This window comes from Aquarana catesbeiana, linkage group LG05, assembly GCF_042186555.1.
Source record: "Aquarana catesbeiana isolate 2022-GZ linkage group LG05, ASM4218655v1, whole genome shotgun sequence".
NCBI lineage: Eukaryota > Metazoa > Chordata > Amphibia > Anura > Ranidae > Aquarana > Aquarana catesbeiana.
Window position 1 is genome coordinate 367491257 of NC_133328.1, and position 22426 is coordinate 367513682.

General features: G+C 40.1%; 1 protein-coding gene across 2 annotated transcripts in view; it reads left to right on the forward strand.

Moving 5' to 3' along the window:
• LOC141144866 (serpin B6-like) overlaps positions 1 to 12857 on the forward strand; it is an 82347-nt gene extending 69490 nt beyond the window's left edge. Inside the window, exon 7 of one of the 2 annotated variants that reach the window (XM_073630951.1) lies at positions 9231 to 12857. In XM_073630951.1, the coding sequence (XP_073487052.1) occupies positions 9231 to 9635 (405 nt within the window). In that variant the 3' untranslated portion in view covers positions 9636 to 12857. Of the gene's footprint in view, positions 1 to 1894; positions 8625 to 9230 lie in introns of those variants that run through there. The other variant, XM_073630950.1, reaches the window with a different exon arrangement.
• The last annotated feature ends 9569 nt before the right edge of the window (positions 12858 to 22426 follow it).

Consider the following 22426-nt stretch of genomic DNA (forward strand, 5'->3'; position numbering starts at 1 on the left):
TCAAAACACAAGTTGTAGTTGCCTATAGCAACCAGTCAGCATTTATTCTGCTTAAAGTGGTTGTTAACCCACTTCTACGAAATTCTGTATTCCCCTCTGTACCATAATAAGCTCAGCTCCCGGTGCTCAGCTTACTTGTCAGCCATCTCTTCACTCCGCTGACATCAACCGGGGAGGAGGGGGGAAAGAGAGAGAGAGAGAGAGAGAGAGAGAGCTAACAGTCACCTGAGCACCGGAAGCCACTCTTTTTATATAGGTACAGATCGGCAGATATTTTACATAACACAGGGACACTTATTATGGTACAGGATTTAGTAGAAGTTATGAGAGCAGCAGGGGGGGGGGGGGGGGTGGCGTTCACTGATATGAGCAGACAGGGAGGGGAGGGGGAAGGGGGATAGAGGAGACACAGATGCAGGAGAGAAGGTCTGCGGATGACGGAGGCACAAAAACTGACCACGTGTCACGGTGCTCAGCAGCCCTGATTATTCTGGTCAGTTTACAGAGGGGAGGGCATAGCCAGGCAGGATCAGCCAGGCATTTCAGGTGATATGGAGGGCCAAATGACACAGCACAAGCACTATGCTGTATAACCTGCTTTAAGGGAACATGATCTGTTGGGTTTTGAGTATGAGAAGTGTTTATTAAATAAGAATGGAATTGTAATGAACACTGATTGTGATCGTGTAGGCCAATTAATGAAATCTATTAGACAATGCAGCTGGTGGTGATAGAGAAAATGTAAAAACTCTGTGTAAAAGAATGCTTCCCACTTGCTTCACCTGGAGAAATTGCACACATCTAATCCTTGCTAAGTCATCATGGGCTATGCTGGACTTATCACATTTCAAAGGTCACCAAAAACTATTTTTTTAGTTGGAAAGCATGCAAATGTTTGCCCTTTTAGTTTTAATATTTTTCCATGTGTTACATATGAACCCCTGAAACATGCTTAGGATTACCATCCTCAACGTTAGCTGAGCCAAAGTCTGCAAAAATAGCCACTCTTTAGGCTGGGTTCACACTATTGCAAATTGGATGTGGGTTTCCTCTGCATCCAATTCGCATGTCAGGAGATTGTGACCGGCTCTCTATGGAGCCAGTTTACACATCTCCAGAGTGGCTCCAGTGCAAATTGCACAGGAGTCCTGTGCTTCTTTTGGTCCGTTTAAGGGACGAATTCAGCCCAAAATTCGGACTGAAATTGGACTTGAAACAGTGAACAGGGATGCATCAGGCCCCTGCTCTGAGCCGCTCCATGAGGCAGCATGAACCCAGCCTCAATGAAAATCAAAGTATCTTTAAAACAGATCGTCAGGGGAGGTAAAGAGTCGCAAGCTCTCAGAATTCTAACCCTACATATGTGCGGCGCACCCATATTCAAGCTGGCCTGTAGGAGATCAAGAAATTATTTTAAAGAGGGGGAGAGATAAATGCAATGTTCTTCACACTTTGGCATTTTGTATCACTGAAATCAGTTTGCTTATGTGAAAGGCTTAGAGGTTATTATTATTATTCAGGATTTATATCGCAGAGCTTTACAAAATAAATAAAGACAATACAATTCAATACAGGAGGGTTAGAGTCGGTTCACACTGAGGCAGCACGACTGCCTCAGACGACTTGCAAAACGACTTCTATATAGAAGTCTATGCAAGTCGCCCCCAAAGTAGTACAGGAACCTTTTTCTAAGTCGGAGCGACTTGCGTTAGAACGGTTCCATTGTACAGAACGAGACGCTACTTGGCAGGCGGCTAAGTCGCCTGACAAGTCGTCCCAGTGTGAACCGGCTCTTAGGAGGGTCCTGCTCCTGGAAGCTTACAATATAATAGGTTGTTTAGTAGTGTACTGAATTATTTTTAAATTAATTGTTACAAAATTTTGTTCTTTTCAGCTTGAAAAAGAGTTAACGTATAGTAAATTTTTGGAGTGGACAAACCCAGAAATGATGGACACAACAGAAATGGAGTTGTTTGTACCAAAGTTTAAGCTAGAAGACAGTTATGACCTGAAGTCTGTACTTAGTGACATGGGGATGGCTGATGCTTTTGACCAAGGCAAAGCGGACTTCTCGGGAATGTCTAGTAATAATGAACTAGTGCTTTCTAAAGTAGTCCACAAATCTTTTGTAGATGTAAACGAGGAGGGTACAGAGGCAGCTGGTGCAACAGCAGGAATTATGACGATGCGTTGTATAATGATTGTTCCAAAGATATACTGTGACCATCCTTTTCTGTTCTTTATCACCCATAAGCAGAGCCGTAGCATTTTGTTTTGTGGCAGGTTCAGTTCACCTTGAACTGCATTTCAATCACTGAAATACTGAGCATGACTAAACCTAAACAACCCAATCTGGGTAATAAGGCTTCTTGCAATAATCACAAATGGGTTTGAAAAACATTAGTCATTGTAATTTAGGCTACACATATATTAATCATTGGTCGCCAGAGTTATGAAAAATCTTCTATACACATCAAAGTTTTTTTTTTTTTTTGTTTTTCCTAAAATACTTCTAATGGTGCTAGATAAAATGTAAACGATTCCACACAGGAAATGCATGTTTATATTGCTAGAAAGCATACGTTTATCTTGTGATGAAAAAAGACATGATAAGACTGGTAGTCTTCAAAAGATCTTTCGTAAACCAATCTTTAATCCATTTAAATCTTCGGACTGCTGTCTAAGGTCTATGTGTACACTTACTTTTATTCAGTCAAAGCAAGCGCCTCTGTAGAAACTAATTTTTTTTTTTTAGAGGTTCCTTCAAGAATTCACAATGAAATTACCCATAGCTACCAGTCAGAATTCAGCTTTAAATGATCTAACTTCATTAAGATGAGATCTGGTAGATATCTATGGGTTTCTGCACTTCAGATTTTCTCTGTGATGCCTTTCTGAATAAGCTTGTGTTTATGCTCTCAATTTTTCTATACTTCTGTAAATATTATGTTTTGCTTTTAAAGTGCCTTTTTAGGTTTAGTTTCCTTTGAAGAGCTTCTAACCAACTAAATATTTGCTGTTTCAAATAAGTGATATATATATATAAAACAATTATTCATTCTCAACAACCGTCCTCAGACTAATAAAGAAAAGGTTCACATCTATATAGTTTGTTGTTTGTCCCACTGAGTTTTGTGCCTTATTTAAGTGTCCTTTCCAAATGGAAATTACTACTTACTTTTTGATTTCTAAACTGTATACCATATAATTTATCACAGGAAAAGTTACTTACAACACTATCTACAATGTGTAAATGGCTCAATATACTGTAGCTGCCTAGTACAAAATTATGATGGTAAATGCTTTAAAGTGGATATAAACCCAATTCATGAAATTTGGGTCTGTAGTGTTTTCTTATCTCTCTCTCCAAAGCTCTAAATCCCATGGCTTTCTCCTGCTTCTTAGCTCTGTTATCAGCCTGATAACTTCTGACAAGTTCTCCAACACAGGAGATAAAAGCAGCCTGAAATTTGTGTCCTGGGAGGTTGCTATAAATAGATTAGCAGACAGCTTGCCTTCCTACAGCACAGCTCTGCACATTCCTTCCTTCTTTTGCCAATGTGGAGTAGGGGTGTGTTCCTTTCCTCCAGTCAGCTGTCTTGGCTGTATGCCCAGACTTCACACTCAGTGCTGAACAGAAAGAGACAATCTGTAACACAATTTGCACTTTCTAAAAGATATATAAAGCTGAAGACAGCAGATATACATGTAAAACTTATGTAGGGAGATTTGTTTCATCCCTGTGTATCATCTGAGGCTGTTCACTTCACTGGATATATGTGAGGGTTTACATCCACTTTAATGACCTTTTATAGGGTACACTGTCAGAAGTGAATGTTTCACTTGCATAGCAAAGTTGGATGCTAATCCTGTGAATACTATTATCAATAGTTGTTGGGGTTGATTTACTAAACCCAAATAGGCTGTTCATTTTACATGGGCAGTTGAACTTTGCAATGGAATTTGCCCCAATGCTTAGTGAATGTGGTGGTATCATTTGCATACATTACAATCGTGTACAAGCAAAATACAAAAAGAAAATGGTTTGCGGATTGTTGAATAATAGAAGTCAGCAGAGCTTCACCTCATTTACCAAGCTCTGCTGCAAATTCCCTTAAAAAGAAAAGGTTAGTTACCTTTGGTAAATCAACCCCATTGAAGCTGGTTAATCATGCTGCAGTAGCATGTAATGCCCAAAAGATGATCTTTCTGTGTTTCATACTGCAATCAATTTCTTTCTTTCTTTGCTGCTAGGGAAGGTAAGAAAATATAAAGTAGCTGACTGGTTGCTGTGGCGTAACACAGACCATTAATCTTGTATTATTCCCATATGTGAATGTTGATAGGTTTATTTCTTAGATATTATTGGTACTTTAATTCACTATGACCTTTTTAGACGTGGCATGTTCATAGTTGTATGTATCTTAAAGACATCGCACCTTTTTGTCTCATGGAATAAAGCAAACGTTTCTGAAAAAAGCAATGTCATGCTATGTTCATTATCATTATTCTATTTCATTTTATTAGAAAACTTTCAGTTTATGTTTTATATCACCAGTGCCCAAAGAGTCCCTTGAAATACATGTTTTTCAGATCTTTTCACAAAGGGAATAGATAATATTGTAGGCCATTTAAGTACGTATCTCAGACTATACCTGTGCTCATTGTGAAGACAGGAAAATATGCATTGTTTCAATGAGAGCATGGGTGCACTGGATATGGTACACGTGCAGCATTTTCTAGAGGTCCCAATGTTCAGACTAGTGGGTGGGGCCTGCTTCGTTAAGTAGTTAATAAATTACAGAGACCGTATTATCCACAGATGCCTGTAGACACTGTTAAAGTAGAATTAAAGGTTAGTAGCTTTTTTAAATAACAAATATGTTATACTTACCTGCTCTGTTCAATGGTTTTGCACAGAGCAGCCCTGATCCTCTTCTCGGTTCCCCCACCGGTGATCCCGACTCCTCCCTTTTGACCAGTGCCTCCAATAGCAAACCACTTTTGATATGGGGGCACTGGTGCGTGCTCTCTCTTTAGCCCTGCTCTATGCGTCCATAAGACACATAGAGCCGTGGCTCAGTCCCACCCCCTGTTCTTTCCTTATTGGCTCACTGGCTGTGATTGACAGCAGTGGGAGCCAATGGCTCCTGCTGCTATCTTAGCCAATGAGGAGTGCCGGGACAGCCGAGGCTCTCGCGCACGTCGCTGGATTGAGAGGGGTCTCAGATGATTCTTGGAGGGGGGGGGGCTGTGGGGGGAGCAGCACACAGGTTTTTTACCTTCATGAACAGAATGCATGAAGTTAAAAACCTTCAGCCTTCACAAACACCAGGCAGATTTTTTTTTTACAGAGCACTAATCTTTGAAGCATTTATTTGGTTTCATAAAAAGCTTCTGTGCCAAGGTCGCTCAGAATGTACTAGGAATGCATGTCAGTCTTTGCATTTCATGTACATAAAGCTTTGGGTGGCCCCAAAGACTGGAGCTGGGAAAGTGAGTTAGACTGGATTGGGATGGTGCAGATTTGTGATGTTTTCTAGGATTTGCGGGATTAGCACGATCCCATGTGACTTGAGAGAACTATAAAGGTTGCCATCCCCCAATACAGTTTTGAACAGGTCAAGGTAGTCATATGAACAGAGTCACTGACCCGACCTGGAAGCGAGCACTCATGAGTTACAGAACGTATCCAGGTCAATAACTCAGTATTGAGAAAAGCAAAAGTATAGCCCTCTACTCTGCTTCTTTCTTTGACGCACCAGGTTGTGAATGGAACCTCGCTGTTCTCACATATTGTATGTAATGATGTCACACTGGCGACCAGCTTTAGAGAAGAGGCTTTTGTTTTTTTTCTTTTCTTGTGCCTGAAATTGGACAACACGTAACCTCTGGGGCAGTTGCACCCTATCTGTGTATACCAAAATGCTTTCTCCTTGTCTACTAACAAATATTAACAAATTCTGTTTACATGATTGTATATTAACATTATTTCTGGCACAAAGAAGAAATAAAGCTTTTACTAGGTAAGCATGTATTCTTTACATACATTTTAAAGTAAACCTGGCAATAAAAATGGTGCTAACAGCCTCCGGCACTATAATGTTGGCACTTTGCACCAAATATTGCCTTCTTCTGTACCTTTTTACATGCACATCTCCATTCTATATGTTCCTGTTGGCCTGTTAGGTAACCTATCTAAGAGACTGACTAATAGAAACATGCAGAATGGGAGGATTAACACACAACGCTGCCAGGAAGTGTCAAAACTGGGCACCTGAGCTACAGAAGATTACATCTAAATGTTTTCTAAAATTACTCCAGTGGTTTACCACTCCTTACTCCCTGAACTATGCTGTTGATTGGAGCAGTGTGCAGGCTGGGGTATCAAACCCTTGGCGGAATGGGCTGCTGCTTGTGTGAGACCTGTGATTCAACTCTCCAGTGTGTTGCTTGCACAGCACATTTTAAAGTGTTACTAAACCCAGGACTCTGCATTCACTATATCTGGTCTCCCATAGTACACAGAAATGCAATTATTTTAGTAAATATAAACTGCTAAATACCTTTTCTCATTAGCAGTAGCTCAGTCTTGTGAATATCAGTGTCCAGCTAAGCACTGGTTAAAGCTTGTAGGAGGAGTTTTCATTCTCCTCCAACTGTCCGATGAGGCTGCATGACCCCTGACCCTCTTTCTGGACAGTACTGATTGGCCCTGTGCCGATCACATGCACCCTCCCAAAAAAAAAAAAACACTCTAGCAATACAAACCAAACTGAACATGTGCAAAATGCCCCCAGCGCTCTGTACTATTAGGAGATGGATTGGGGACAGTAGAAGAAGGGGAGGATCAGAGAGGACAGAATCAAACAGCCTTTTTACACAATGCGAAGGATTAACTCCTTAGATTACACAGCGAGTATAACACGTATGCTTTACTGCATATACAGACTGATTTTACTGCTGTGGGTTTAGTAACACCTTAACCCTTGCTGCAGGACTTGGTATGTAAAATTACACAGAAAAAAAGATTGTATTTGTTAGTATATATGCAGTCGGACTGCATGAACAGTGAAAAATGAGGATTCAATTAGACCCCTTTCACACTGAGGCGTTTTTCAGGCACTACAGTGCTAAAAATAGCGACTGCATAGCACCTGAAAAAAGCCTCAGCTGCAAACCCAGTGTGAAAGCCTGAGTGCATTCACACTGGGGCACTGCGCTGGCAGGACTTCACAAAAAGTTCTGCCAGAAGCTTCTTTGCAGCGGTGCCCATTGAAAACAGTGGGGCAGCGCTGCTATACCACTGGTAAAGCGCCGCCGCAGCAGCGTTTTGCGGGCAGATTTAACCCCTTTTCGCCCGCTAACGGGCGTTAAAGCCGCCCCACTAGCAGCCGAATAGCGCCGGTGAAGCGGCGCCAAAGATAGCACCGCTTTACAGCTGACGCCTGGGGCGGCTCAGTGTGAAGGGGTCTTAGGTTTGGGATTTTTTTTTTTTTGGGAATGCATATCCAAACGAGGTGTTTCTCTTTAAATTTGCATGGTGTAAGCAATGACACCCATACTGTTTGAATCTTGTCACCTAACATACTCAGAGTTCATTTTTTAGAACCAGAAGATATTTGCTTTCTCTAGAAATGGTAAGTTCTTTCATACAGGATTTATTATTTTCCTTTCTTTTTCACAGATTTTGGCCTAATCACCAATAATTTTGCTAATGATCTCACCTTCTTTTTAATTTAGTAAATCATTTCTAAAATTTAAATTGTGTTAAATAATTATTGAAATCATTTTGCAATGATCTTTCTCTCTAGGAATGTGATCCTGTCTGTTATATACTATTTGATTCTGAATATGTGAATTTTAAATAAGTGTTCTGTTTCCCAAAGGCGAAAATGTCACTACGGTGGCAATCTTTTATGCTGGTCGCTCATAATATGATCTGATTGTAAAATATCTGTAAAATCCTATTATGAATATTACCACAGTATGTGTTAGCTGGCAAACTTTAGGATCACAACAAATGTAATAATTGTGCAGTGAAACATTTAGGGATATGTTTTGAAAGGGAAGTTACACTGTTCTAAAAATGTACTTACGCTAAAGTATATTTGTGGGGGGGGCAGGTGAGGTATAAAACTGAACATACTTCAAATATATTTTTAGAAATAGTATAAACTGCATTTTATTGTGGGTGTGCTAATTTTCTTAAAAGTTGATCCCACAGTTAAAATATGCCTAAAAACAAGAAGACATTGGGGCTGTTTTCTCACCTGAGCAGACCGTATTTAAAGTGATTTTTCAGTGTTTTATTTTTAGTTTTGGCACACGTATACAGAAATGTTTCAAGCATTTTTCTAAGCTTTAGGTGTTTTTTTTCTTGCCCAATGAAAATTTACAATCATCTGTGACATCAGCTTCCTTGTATCTACTAGCTTCTTTGTGTGTTGTGGTGTCTTGTTCTTCATTTGGAGCTCAGCATGTTGGCTTACAACCCCGCAAAATGTTTTTTAAAAAAAAATGCACGCATACATACATACCTTTGCAAAAAAAGTGTTTTTATTATGTAAATATGGTCTGGAGGCACCCAAAGTCGCTTTAAAAAAAAAAAAAACATACAAAAATAGGTATGTATACATCTTGAAAAAAAGCCCATGGAGTAGCAAAACCTGGGACAGGAAGTGCTGTTTGGCTGGCTTCTGTCGAAGGGGCATGACCGAAAAAGGTCTGCCGATCAGCACTTGTAACCAATGGCTGAAAGCGCTGACCGGAACGTTCTGGCGGGGGGCCGTCCCCCCTGTCAGAACACAATAGAACATAAGGGGAGATCACTGTACTAACATTGGATAGTTAGTACAGTTCCTCAGTCTGAGCTGTAATTTTTTTCATTCAGCCCTGCTGGGTTGAACAACAAAAAAAAAGTTTACCAGGCTTTACAGTGCATGAGTTATGTTAATGCAGTCAGCTTGGATGCAAATAGTGCTTAGCAGAGTTCTAGGCATCTTTTTTTTAACCTTGTCTGTTCACATTAGCCAAGTTGACACCACATGACAGAGGAAAATCTAGTATTATTTTATCAGATTATGTCCATATAGCAGGTTTTTAGATATGTCGACATTAGGAATACATCTGCATTCCAATGAGGAACAATTCTCACTTGTGCTTGATCTGTTGAAATGTATGTTTGTCTCCTGATCAGCTTCTGATGCCATCAATCTGTTTGCTTCCAGCTTGAACAGGAACTAACCTATGAGAAGTTTGCTGACATGATAAATCCATCTAATTTGGATAGAACGGAAGTGGAACTCTTCTTGCCAAAATTCAAACTAGAAAACTTCTTTGACCTGGAGTCTGTACTGGGCAGTCTTGGGATGACTGATGTCTTTGATATCGGCAGATGTGATCTCTCTGGCATGTCTGGAGATCGTGACCTAGTTTTATCTAAAGTCGTACACAAATCATTTGTAGAGGTGAATGAGGAAGGTACTGAAGCGACAGCAGCCACCGGTGCTGTAATTATGCTTCGTTGTGCACGCTTTGTACCAAGATTTGTTTGTGATCATCCATTTCTCTTCTTCATCGTACACAAACAGAGCTGCAGTGTCTTGTTCTTTGGCAGATTTACTTCACCATAACATGCACCAAAAAAAAACCCTGCACCCTACATTTTGATTATTTCAGCACTAAAAATATAGCATCTTAGGACGAAAAATAATGGTAACGCTCAAAATAAACCAGGCAGATATTAAAGATTTTTACTCCTTTACTTTCTTAAAATTCAGCCATGTGGATTTAGAGCTCATGTGTACATATTTTGTTAAACTATAGCGTCATGATTTAACTTCTTGGGAATCCTGTCATTAACATTGAATTCATAATGCTGCAGATATAGTGATTGGCAGCAAACAATTGGAAGCAATGCGACACGTTGGGATAGGTCCAAGTTCTGGAATTGCTTTATATTCAGCTAAATTAAACACCCATTTACACTACAGGAGTACTACAGGGTCAATGAACTCTAAAGGCAGCATTGGAGTGGTCTGCTCTAGCTGTATTTGAGTATAGAACAGTTAAAACACCCGTCAGTCTTTTTGCGGTCTGTGTCCCTCTGAGATTTCAAGGCCTGGAGGACCCAACCTAAAGTGAGAGGGAAAACTCTCCAAACTGAGGGAAAGTCCCATCTTTAGACCATTTTTTACAGGAACAGTTGTCCCCATTGGAAGCCTTTTTCCTCTACTCCTGTTCTGGAAACAGTTGTAAAAATTTAGGATTTTCCATTTCTTCAAATCCTTCCTTACTCTATCAAAAATTTTAAAAATTAAATCAAATGTGGTCTGTACCAGCAATTGTAATTGTTTCTGACCTCAGTCTAAAAATGTGGATTTCCTGGCTGTTATGCCAAGTCACTTGGTTATGGACTCAAAGCATGTATAGTGATGAGGAAAAGCAGGTAAAGTCAGGAGTTCTTATCTGTATGTTTGTTCCAGGAGTTTTGGCTTACTATACTAAAGCAAGACTATAGGCATAATAGCCAAGTAACCAGCACTTTAGAGGACAGCAACAGTTTATTTCATTACAGATTTCCTTTGGGTGCAGCTTACTTACAGCATTCGATAAATCATGGCTACCGTTTTCTTGAAATATCATGGTTTTCTACATCTTTGTAATAGTTTAGAAGTCAAATTTTCTTATTCATAACATTTTTTAATGCATAAATTACTACTTTGCTTTTAAAATCGGATAACCTCAATATTATATTCCATAACTTTAGCAATAGAATCTTTTCAAGAATTTCTACAGATGTAGAATTTAAATTTTACTGATTTGAAATATAATTCTCTGTTGGGAAAAGTTTTGTTGCTTCATCTTTTATACCTTAGTCAAATTACATAAATTAAACAAACTTTTTTGTTCTTTTAAAGGCCAAATTTACTTTTGAAACATGTTGCATGCTACACCTGTATTTCGGGTGGAACATGTAACCTGTTCCAGCCCCCCCCCCCCCAACAGTGGGCAGGGGTTCTTCTCCCCATATCTGCTGTCATCTTTTAAAAACCGCCTGGCTGTGTAGGGCTCTCATTTACAGAGTCCTGTGAAAAAAACAAACTAAAGGTATCATTTTGCACTGCAGCAGACAGGCTTGTAGTTTCACTGGGATGCTAATGAGTGCTCTTGTAGTCCACTGACCTTTCCGCCAGCTTTCACATGGAAAGCCATTACAGAGGACATGTCTGCAGGAGCAGGCTTCGGGTACATTGCTTTCCAAGCTACTGCAGGAAAAAATAATCAATTTTACCCTTTTTTTTTTTTTTCTGCAAAAACGTGTGTATTTTTTCCAGTAAAGATGAACTTTAGCCTTTTAATAGTGCTTCCGTGACATCCCAGACTCCTCTTCCCTAACACCACACTAAAGAGAGAGACCACTGTCCACTTTGCACGAATGGCAGTCCATCTCCAATAGTCCAACAAGCCTTTTGCACAACTGCTACTCTTCATTCAGCTGGGAGTGTGAGCATTGCTAATTGGAGAGCAGTCATTTTGTCCTTGCTGGGGAAGGGACATATGGGGTGATGCTAATGTGCTTTTAAAGAACAAAAAAGTAGGACATTATAAAAATACAGTATATGTATAGTCATTTTTTTTTTAATTTGTACAGATTGTGGAAGTGTTACAAGCCAGGTTTGTGTTACATTCAGTAAAACAAAGTTGTGCAAATGGGACATTTTTAAAAGTTGTCACCAGAACAAGGAGTAAGGAAAAATCTTCTGAGGACACATGTTCTGGTGACAACTGTCAAAAGGCAAAATTCCCCCAACTTTGCAAAGATTTCCTCTCATTTCTTGTTGATTCTTCAAGACACAGACAGCAAAAAATAAACTGACAGCAGTTGAACCCTTCCCTGTTCTATCAAAATTAAAAAGAAAAGTTTTGGCTATACGTACACTTTAATTTTTTATCTGCCATGGGTAAAAAGCTGACGGTACAACATGGTACTAATAGGTTTCAAATATTGCATATTAGCTGATTTTTATTTGTGAAGAGCAACTGATTTAAGCTATCATACCAAAGTAAGAACAAGTTGGAGTGTATTTGTTACAATGCCTTTGAGGAATATGTTACATGCTGCCTAGTGATAGTTCAAGTAATGCATGCTGCTAGCATTTTAAGAAATAACGTTCTATCAGTATATGCACTATGATTAAATTAAAAAGTGAATGCTTCCTGACTGAGGGACCTATAGTAGCACATCTTGTGCATTCACAAATATGGATGTAAGGTTTTTTTTAATACCTATGGAAACCTGTACTTTTACTTCATATTGTATTCATTCTTGTTTAATAATCAAATGTTTGCAGTTTTGCCTTAAACTCTACATATTCATGTGAAATGTGCCTTTCTGTAAACTCATTTTAATTGACTGATTTATAATTAGAACACTCATGAATTATTGTCTACAGACAAAAAGTAAATCACTTTACATGTATATTTGTGATTTTGCTAAAACCAAAGAAAAATTGTATAATGTATGGCCAACCTAACTCTTCACTCCAGACCAAGCTCTGGCACACAGCTCTGCAATATGTGCCTTTCTATAGGTCAAGAAGGTGTAGGCATCACATTTATGGGATACAGGAGTGTGCCTGAGCACTACAGGGATACTCTGAATAAGTTAGGAAAAATAAAAATTTATCAAGCTTGCTTGCATTTGGCCAGTCATATTTCTTTGCTAGGCTTGACTATAAGACATGGTTAATTTAGAGAACTTTGAATAAAGTGATAAAACATATCTTCTAGTTTTTGTTTTGTGCTTATACCGATGATGTCTTGATTACAATAAAAAAATAATAAAGCGACAATATGGAACAAACAATTCTTTTTTTTTTTTTTTTTTTTATTCTTTTCTTGTGACTTTAATCTGTCAAAAAGTGTCTTCGCCTTGCTCTTTCCTAATAGCTTTAAGTGGATATCGCTAACATATTGTAGTTTTATAGTTTACAAAACTTGGGAACAGCAAAGCAAATTGGCCTTAAAATACCAACGCTATGTTTAGGGCCCAACCTGGTTTGTGAATTCAGCAGTATTTTATACACCACATTTAAAAAGACATTTTTTTTATCATTTTTTATTTTTGAAAAATTGTAATATAACAGGTTACAAACAAAACAAATATTGAACAACAAGAAAAAGGAAAACCAAGAACACCCGACAAAAAATTAAACAGTAAACACTTTTATTTTCCTTTCCTTCTTCCTTCCATTTAAGCAAATACATCGGCATCAGCAACATTTTTTTTTAAATTAATTTATCATCCACTCCCTCGAGATATATTCAAGAGAGGGAAGAAAGAAAAACATCCCAGAGAGGAAAAAAAACAAAAGGGATGAGGAAAAAAGAAAGAGAATTCCCTTCTTCCTCTTCCCCTCCCCCATATCATCCAGCATTAAGTCCTGGAATACTAATATGATATCCCGGAGCAACCGCTACACTTATGTAATAAATAGTACTTTTAGCTTTACCCCTTGCCTACGTCAAGTATTTGGAATAAGAGGAGGTGGCCACTCATAAAGACCAGAAAACAGAAATTCATATCAGGTATTCCCCACTCTCCACTTTCAACCTAGATTGGAACACGGGGTGTCTATCCATTTTTTCCATATTTACTGAAATTTCCAAGATGCATTACATTGAAGATGGGTATATTTCTCAAATAGTACATATTTATCCGTTACCCAATCCCCAAGGGTATGAGGGTTAAGTGCAATCCAGTGAGAGGCTATTAATTTACACACCAAAAAAAGCATTCTCATTATGGCCACTGCCTCATCATATACTAAATTATTGGAGTTTTATATACCCGAGGAGACATAGGACGGGGTCAGGAGTAATATGGAATTTATCGTATCTATCACATCTTGCCAATACCAATGCAATTTTGGGCATCTCCAAAACAAATGAATAAAAGAGCTTGAATGTTTCACACATCTTGGACATTCAGAATTCTCCGTTCGACCTACCTATGCAACAGCTCTGGGGTACGATATGCCCTGTACAAAATCAAAGGTTGGGTCATTCTATGTGTTGGATTTATCGAGACAAGCTGAACATTCTTCATTTGGTCCTATATTCCCTCTAGATCCACATCAATATCCATCTCCCATTTTTGTCTACATGGAATCGGAAATTTAAGGAGCAGTTCAGATAGTAATTTCATATATACTTTAGAGACAAGTCCTTTTGTGTTGTTTGCTTGGGCTACGCTGTCCAAAAAAAACAGGGATTTTGAGTTTAGTAGATACAGCATGGTCATATAGGGGTTTATTTACTAAAGCTGTAGAGGGCATAATTGGTTACAATTCTGCAGAGAAACCGGCTTACAGGTTTTATTGCTAAAGCTTAATTAAACAAGCTGAGGTTAAAAGCTGATTGGTTTCTCTGCAGAATTGTGACTAATTTTGCTCTCTCTAGCTTTAGTAAATAAACACCTCTGACTCCCAGGTTGTGTATACTGGCTCCAAGGCACTGACATCAATTGCAGTACAGCTGAGAAAGGAAAATGGTGGCTTCCACCTAAGGGATCTTAAGACCAGACCTCAGAGTTTTTAAATTTAGACATTTTCAAATGGCTGCAATAACATTACAGTTTATGGCTCAGAAGAGGGCAAATGCTGTTTAAAGCACTGTGCAAACACTGACTCATTTCAGCGATAATGTTTTGGCCTTTGAATGTTATGGTAAGGTAGTTAATAGAGATGAGCAAAACATTGTTTCTTTGCTATCGTGTTGGATTTTGCAAAACTTACTTCACATTAATGAATAACGCTTGGGAAAAAAATGCTGCTCCAGGTGCTGCATGTTTGCTTTATTTTCTAAGAATTCCCTTACCTTTATGAAAGAATCGGCACATTTACGGATGTTCTGCATGTACTTGTGGTATGGCAAGAGAGCTTGTAATATAGGTCAACTATAAAGAGTGCCAAGGTATAATCAGTTTCAACAGAAAACAGAAGAGGGCTTATTAAAAACCCGTTATTCAAAATTGATCAATCTTGCATGCATGAGGGTCCAGTCAAGAAAGACAAACGCATGCAGCATTTTTTTATTGTGCTAAATTTGCACATAGCTGTCACATGTATAAACCTACAGTGTTGTGTCCCTTTGTAGAAAATGGAGAATAAAATGAACTTTTGTATTTAACATAAGATCATTTTCTCTAATGTTTATTAAGGGACACTGCTTTGTCCCTTCTATTGATTTTATCTTGGATGGCTTGTTGCTGTTATCTATTTAGTTGTACATTTTGGGAATGCTATCACCTTCTGCCACTTTTCCTATTTTATTACTGCTTGCTACAAGTGGCTATACAGCAGATGCAGGTGTATAGCCAATAAAGGATGTTGAGCCTTTTTTATATTTTCCTTAGTGATCCATCCTCCATGTATTGTAGATGGTGATATACCTGCATGTATATGAATCTGTGGTGCCATATCCCTCAATCAATATTAGAACTTTTATCCTTTGAATCTGTACATCAGTTGTATGAAAATTATATTATTGATTTACAGTGTTTTATGTAAGGGTCAATTCATAAAAATGATGGCACAGGTTATTGTACTTTTAAAATTAATGCTATCTTCCTATTGGCATGTATTGCGAGATTCTGTGTGCAGTGTTAAAAAATGCAGAAAACTTGGCTATTTGAGCTAAAATTAATACTTCATGAGACATAAAGCCTTCTAATAACTGAATGCGTTGACTTTCTTAATACTTCTCCACTTTGAGCAATTCCACATTGTGTAGTACTACATCCTACAATTAAAATAGATTTATTTGTGATTATTTTTTTTTTGTCACTGATCTACACAAATTAGTATATACAAAGTATTCAGAATTATTTGCAAATGTAAACCTTAGAAATTTGCATAAGTAGTCGCCCCTTATTTTTTTTTTTTTTTCTAACTCAGTTCTAGTGAAATTAAATGTTTCCAGATGTCAAATAGTTGAACGGAACCCACTGGTGTGCAATTCAAGTGTCATATGATGAAACCTGATTTGAAAGGCACTAAAGGTTTTGAGAACATGCAGTATATAAAAATTGGCATCATGAAGAGCAAAAAGATAAAAAAGCTCAAACATATCCAGGGTGAAGTCTAAAACAGTTAAGAGAAAGTCTCACCATAATTTTTTCCCATATCTTGTCCACTAGGGTACAAGGTGTATATAGCATTTTGTTCTGTTTCTGTAGCCACTGTGGATTTAGAGTTTTGCGTGGTCAACAGCACACCACCCCCTCCTTCACCACTGTCTGACCACACTGCTCTGTAGAAAACAAATCTCTGAGTGCTAAATGACAGCAAGCAGAGGGGCGGTGACAGAGTTTCTCTGGCAGCATTCTAGACCCAAGCCACCATATTGTATAGCAGATTAGCAGGTCTTCCCTGTGTCTTGATCTCATGTCTACTCCATCACTGCCTACCTGAGTCTGTCCCTCTCTGTCCTCCAACGCTTCACGTCCTGGTCCAGGACCTTCAAGATCTAGCTACCTTCTTCCTCCTGATGGAAGCTGAAAACCAGCCTCTCTGCCTGGATAAATCATGTCTCTAGTAGGGGAAGAACCAGTATGGTGCTGTGCCTAATACAGCCACCCCCTTTAGGCGCAAATCACCTGCTCTCTACACCCCTGCACATGTATATAGTGCTGTCTACTAATCTGATTCATTATCAGTCTTGCTAATTGCTTGCAAGAGGGATGAGGCACAAAGAATACAGGACCTTTTGAACTGGTGCTGTACGGGCTTAGGGGGGGGGAGAATGAAAACGGGGCAGTGACTTCAGTGCTGGCTGTAGCTTACTCATATGAGTGCCCATAAACCCAAAATTTATACAATTAATTTTATTTCCAAACAACATGAATCTGAATGGTACCAAGTGCTACATGCACTTGGCACCCTGGGGGATTAAAGCGGGGGTCCACCTAGCTATCGTTTTTTTTTTTTTTTTTTTTTTTTTTGAGTTCATTCACAAACATTTCTTCTCAGCATTACATACTCACATATTGTGTGTAATATGTCCGCCTGTGTCAGATTTCGTCGGAAAGAATAACTTATATTATTCACTGCAGGTGGTTGCCATCTTCATTGTGGGAATTTGAAGCCCACAAGCATTTATTTCCTGGATGCAGTGAATGCTGTGCTCCCAGCATTCACCGCTCGTTCCCGCACATGCTCAGTGGCATCCTGGGAAGCCTGAGACTAGCTCCCAGGAGTCTAGGAGAGGCTAGAAACACGCCTACTCCCACGGGAGGAGAACCAGGAATGGCAAAGAAGAATAGAAAAATAAAAGGTAATTACGGCGATTTAAATTTTTTTAAACAGCATGTCAGCATCTAGGCAAGGAAGAGAATACATACAGATATTGTTCAAAATTTGGGTGGAACCCCGCTTTAAGTAAGGATATTCAAATTCTGATGCCATTTCTTCTTTAAGAAAGAGCTCTATGAAAACAGTGACCAGATGTGAAGGATAATGGTTAAAGATAACTCTGAAGGAGATGTCAAGCTGAGATAGGAGAAACCGTCTGGTATAATTATAACCCATATGCTCAACAATGCTTAGCTTATTGGAAAAATAACAAAAAGTAAGCCATTGCAAAGACAAAAAAACCTACATGAAATACCACTTGGACTTTGCCAAAAGGTATCTGGGAGACTTGGTACATATGGAGGGAAAAAGTTATCTAAACAAATTAGACCAAAATGTACATTTCTGGTCTTAGAACAAAATGCTGTGGGGTGCACTCAAACTCGGAGTGTTTTAAGTGAACCCTGCTTAGGTCCATTCGTCCCTCCTCCCTACTCCCTTGCTGATTTGCTCACACACTTTTTAATGAAGTGTTCCTGAGCACACTTCCCTGCAAACCAAACCAGTGATCCGTTTCACTACACCGTTCTCTATGGACCGGCATGGTTTGCTCTCACACTAGAATAAACTGTACCGGATTGCAAGTGAACCGCACAAAGGAGCACCTGTTCCAAGTGTGTGGTTCAGAGCACTCACACTACAAAAATGAACTGGCCCAAAGGGCCAAACAGCGCTGGGACCAGTTAAAAGTGCTAGTGTGAGCGCAACCTCTGAAACGAGAGGTATTCACCCAGAGAGCACCATACACTCAAAACTGAGTGCAATAGAGCAGTGGTTCTCAACCTCAGTCCTCAAGTACCCCCAACAGACCATGTTTGTAGGTGTTCCTTTATCTTGCACAGATGCTTTAAATCAGAGTCAATGGCTTGGTATTTTGGACAGCTATTTTTTCTAAGATTCCCAAAACGTGACCTGTTGGGGGTACTTGAGGACTGAGGTTGAGAACCATTGCAATAGAGGGCAATTCTAGAAGAAAACATGGTTTAGCCTGCAAGTTCTTTCATCAGGGCATTGAACACAAAGCTACATTGGTTTAAACCAATAACTTTTATCCACTGTGTTGTGAAGCAATATTTGAAGATGCAGAACATTTTGCCTGCAAATGACTTCTGATTGACTGGTAGCAGCTGCCAATCATAGCCAATTGTAATGTTGAGGAAATAAAAAGGAGCAGGAGACCTGGAGGCAGACTCCCCTCACGCCAGCCTGTACGCTCTGCCTTTCCTGATCTGCATGCTTGCTAAATTAAGTATAATAGTTGGGCAACTATTATTTCTTAAAGGATGGCAGCCTCTAAATATAGGTTTCCTTTAACTCAAGACAAAGCTTTCTCATTTGTTTCACCTAGCCTAAAAAAAAATCCTAGGGCTTGACCCATTTAATTTTTTTTAACATCTAAAATTATACTATAAAGCAGGTTTTCATTTTTTGTTTGACTCAAGGCAGACCTTGCTGCCATGGAAAGATTAGAGTACGTGTCGGTTCACACTGAGGCAGCACGACTTGCAGCGCGACTGCCTCAGGCGACCTGGACACGACAGGAGAGGCGACTTGCAAAACGACTTCTGTATAGAAGTCAATGCAAGTCGCCCCCAAAGTCGTACAGGAACCTTTTTCTAAGTCGGAGCGATTAGAACGGTTCCATTGTACAGAACGGGACGCTACTTGTCAGGCGGCTAGGTCGTCTGACAAGTCGTCCCAGTGTGAACCGGCACTAACAGAATGGGTGAAACACTTCTGTATAATGAAGAAAGTGCTGCTCCAGACTGCTTTTAATTTTGGACACATACCTGAACACTGATATTCCCTTTCATCGGTGATCACTTTATGAAGGGCCAGTTAGTTGAAACATGTTTCAAAAGTGTAGCTGAACTTTAAAGGAGAAGTGCGGGGTTTAAAAAAACAAAAAAAAAAAACAAACAGCCATAAACCCCTATTTAGATGCAGAATCAGTCTGATACTGCATCTGTCCCCTGCCACCTCTAAGACTGAGAACTGAGAGATCGAAGACTGCTGATTGCTCAGTTCTCGGTCTTCAATAAGCAGAGAGCCGATGACTGTCAGTCACCGGCTCTCTGCTCTGTCCCTCCAGTACTCACTGGAGTGCTGGGCTTTGGAGGGGGCAGTAGTGACTGAGAGCCTAGCAGCATGCTGAGAGGCTGAGCCAGCTGCTGCTCAGGCATCTGGGTGGATCCCGACATTAAAGTCAGGATCGCTCCAGAGCCTGGACTGCCTGTGGGATGTTGGCTGACAGTGGATTTTGGCCTGCCGTCTGCTGAATACAGGTCACAGGAGTGCCGAACTCCTGTGACCCTCAGGAGAAATAGGGCAAAAAGAGCTTGGCCCTACATCTCCCTAAAAGTGTATTTAAGCCCCAGCAATATATATTTTTTGTTAAACTACAATTTATTACATTTTTATTATTGGGTTTTGGAACACATTTTGGGGGCGTGTTTAGGTAAATGGTGAACTGTATCTTACTTTGCACTTCCTGAATAATCAAACTTTACTTACAAATGGTAAACTTTAATTATGTTTGCATGGAATTATTCTGTTTAAAGTATTTTATTGGTTTTTCATAGGATAACCGAATATAATAATATATCCAACATGTCAAATGCTATGTGGAAAAATGATACTGATACATAAACCTACAATTCAACAACGTAATCATTAGAGAGAGACAGCCTTCAGTAATACAAATAACAACATGGGGATTTGATAAAGGCCTTTACTGAATCTCCTCAGACTCTTGTATGAATCACAGCTTCTTATGCCATCTCCTCTTCCAGCACCCCAAAAGGGATCACACTGTGCTGGAGAGGAGAATGATGCCTGACTTTTATTGGTCCCGAGTCGGAGATAGAGTGAGGTATTTTACCTAGAGTTCTAGATAGGACTGTCTAAATTTTTAACAATCAAAACTGGTTGAATAAGTCACTCTAGAAGTGACCCTGCATGGTAAATAATGAGACTAATTTTAATAGAAGAGAGGAAAAACAAAGGATATATGTTCCGATAACCACATTGCATATGTCCTTCCATAAAATATCTTTCTAGTGGGACATGTCCCAAATTAAGATTCAAGGGGATAAGGAGAGGAGGGTTGAGGGTGGAAAGACGAGTGAGGAGCAGAAGAAGGTAGCGAGAGAGAACAGAGAGAATTAGTTAGCCGTCTGCAAGACAGTTCCTGTATTGTAATAGAATTAGCCTTGTGGAATTGAGGGAGCAACCACTCCTATGTATTTGGACCACGGTTCCCAGGTCTTCTCAAACTGTGCCGAGGTGTCTAGTATAGAGCGGACCATTTTCTCCTGGGCCATTATCCATGATTCCACGCTTTGGCTAAGGTGATTTTGGCTCCAAGCAGAATAAAAAATATTAATTTTTGTGTGAATTTCGGAGCCCTGGTAACAGGGTGATTAAGTAGGGCCGTTCGAGGAGACTTGGGAATGGTCTTGCCTGTAACTTTAGATATGATGTAGAAAATTTTGTTCCAAAAGTTCCTAATTTTAGGACACTCCCACCATATATGCATCATGGTGCCCTTCATTTGACATCCACGAAAGCAAAGAGGAGAAACCGAGGGATCCATTAGAGATAGCCAGGAGGGGGTTAAGTATCATCTGGTGATGACCTTCAAGCTAGCTTCAATTAATGAAATATTGAGAATACCCTTAAAGGATCTAAAGAAGGTTGTGTGCCAGTGTTCCAGATCCCAGGAGTCCTGCGTATCACTCCCCCAATCCAGCATGAACTTTGCTTTCCTGTCATTTGTTGCAACCGAAGAGTAGATCATGGAGATCCCCCCCCTCCCTCTGCTCCAAGAGCCGCCCACACCAAAGTTCATATGGGGTGAATTTCGGTGGTTCAGGTTTCGCGACCCAGATGAAATGAAGAAAGTGTGATAATTGAAAAAACCTGAACCTCTCCGAGTTGGGGAGGTCCAGATGTTTAATGCAGTGGTTGAGAGATATTGGCCCAGCTGCAGTAAAAAAGTTCCCGATCCGGTACATTCCCCTGTCTAGCCACCACTGAAATGCTTTGTTATCCATACCCAGAGGAAATTCGGGGTTACGGAATATGTGAGCTAAAGGTTTGCTTTGAGACACCGGAAAGGGGCTCTTCCTGAGAGTGTCCCAGATCCTCATTGACTGTGATAAGGCGGGAGATGAGATGGAGGACCTAGCCTTTGGAGAGCACCAGAGGAGGAAATCAATAGTGAAGGATGGGACTGCCTGCCTCTCCATTTCTACCCAATCAGGTCTGGCTGCTTTAGAATAAACCATAGATATCTGTGCTAATCTAGTAGCTTGGTAGTACCAAAAAAGATTGGGGAGTCCCAGTCCCCCCTTATTTCTCAAACAGAATAAGGATTGTCTCGCCAGTCGGTGGCCTTGTTTACCCCAAACAAATTTGACAACCTTGTTTTGAAACGCTGAAAGGTGATCCTTTCGTATGGCGATCGGAAGCGAGCGAAATATATATAATAGTCTCGGGAGAAGGGTCATTTTGATTGAGAGTTTATCCACTTACCAACCGGCCCATAGCCGAATGACGGCTGCAGGGCGGTTGGATAACTCTGGGAGGACGTACTATGACGTCCTCCCAGAATTCCCCTCTCGCGCGCCCGGGGTGCGCACCCGAACACATCCGTGACCACCGGGTCCAGAGGACCCGGCGCATCACGGATCCCGGTAAATGGCCGCTGATCGCGGCCGTTTACCATGTGATCGCGCCGTCAAATGACGGCGCGATCACATGTAAACAGACCGGCGTCATCTGATGACGCAGGTTCCTCTCCTCCCCTCCTGTGTACTGATCGGTACACAGTGAGCGGGGAGGGGGATGGATGGATGTCTGCAGCGCTGTGGGCTGTATGTGTAGTGCCCACAGCGCTGCACAGAGACATCCATCCATCCATCCATCCATGCTCAGCCATCCCTCACTACTATGCAATGCTGTGCAATACTCTGCAATACCCCCACAATACTCTGCAATGCTGTGCA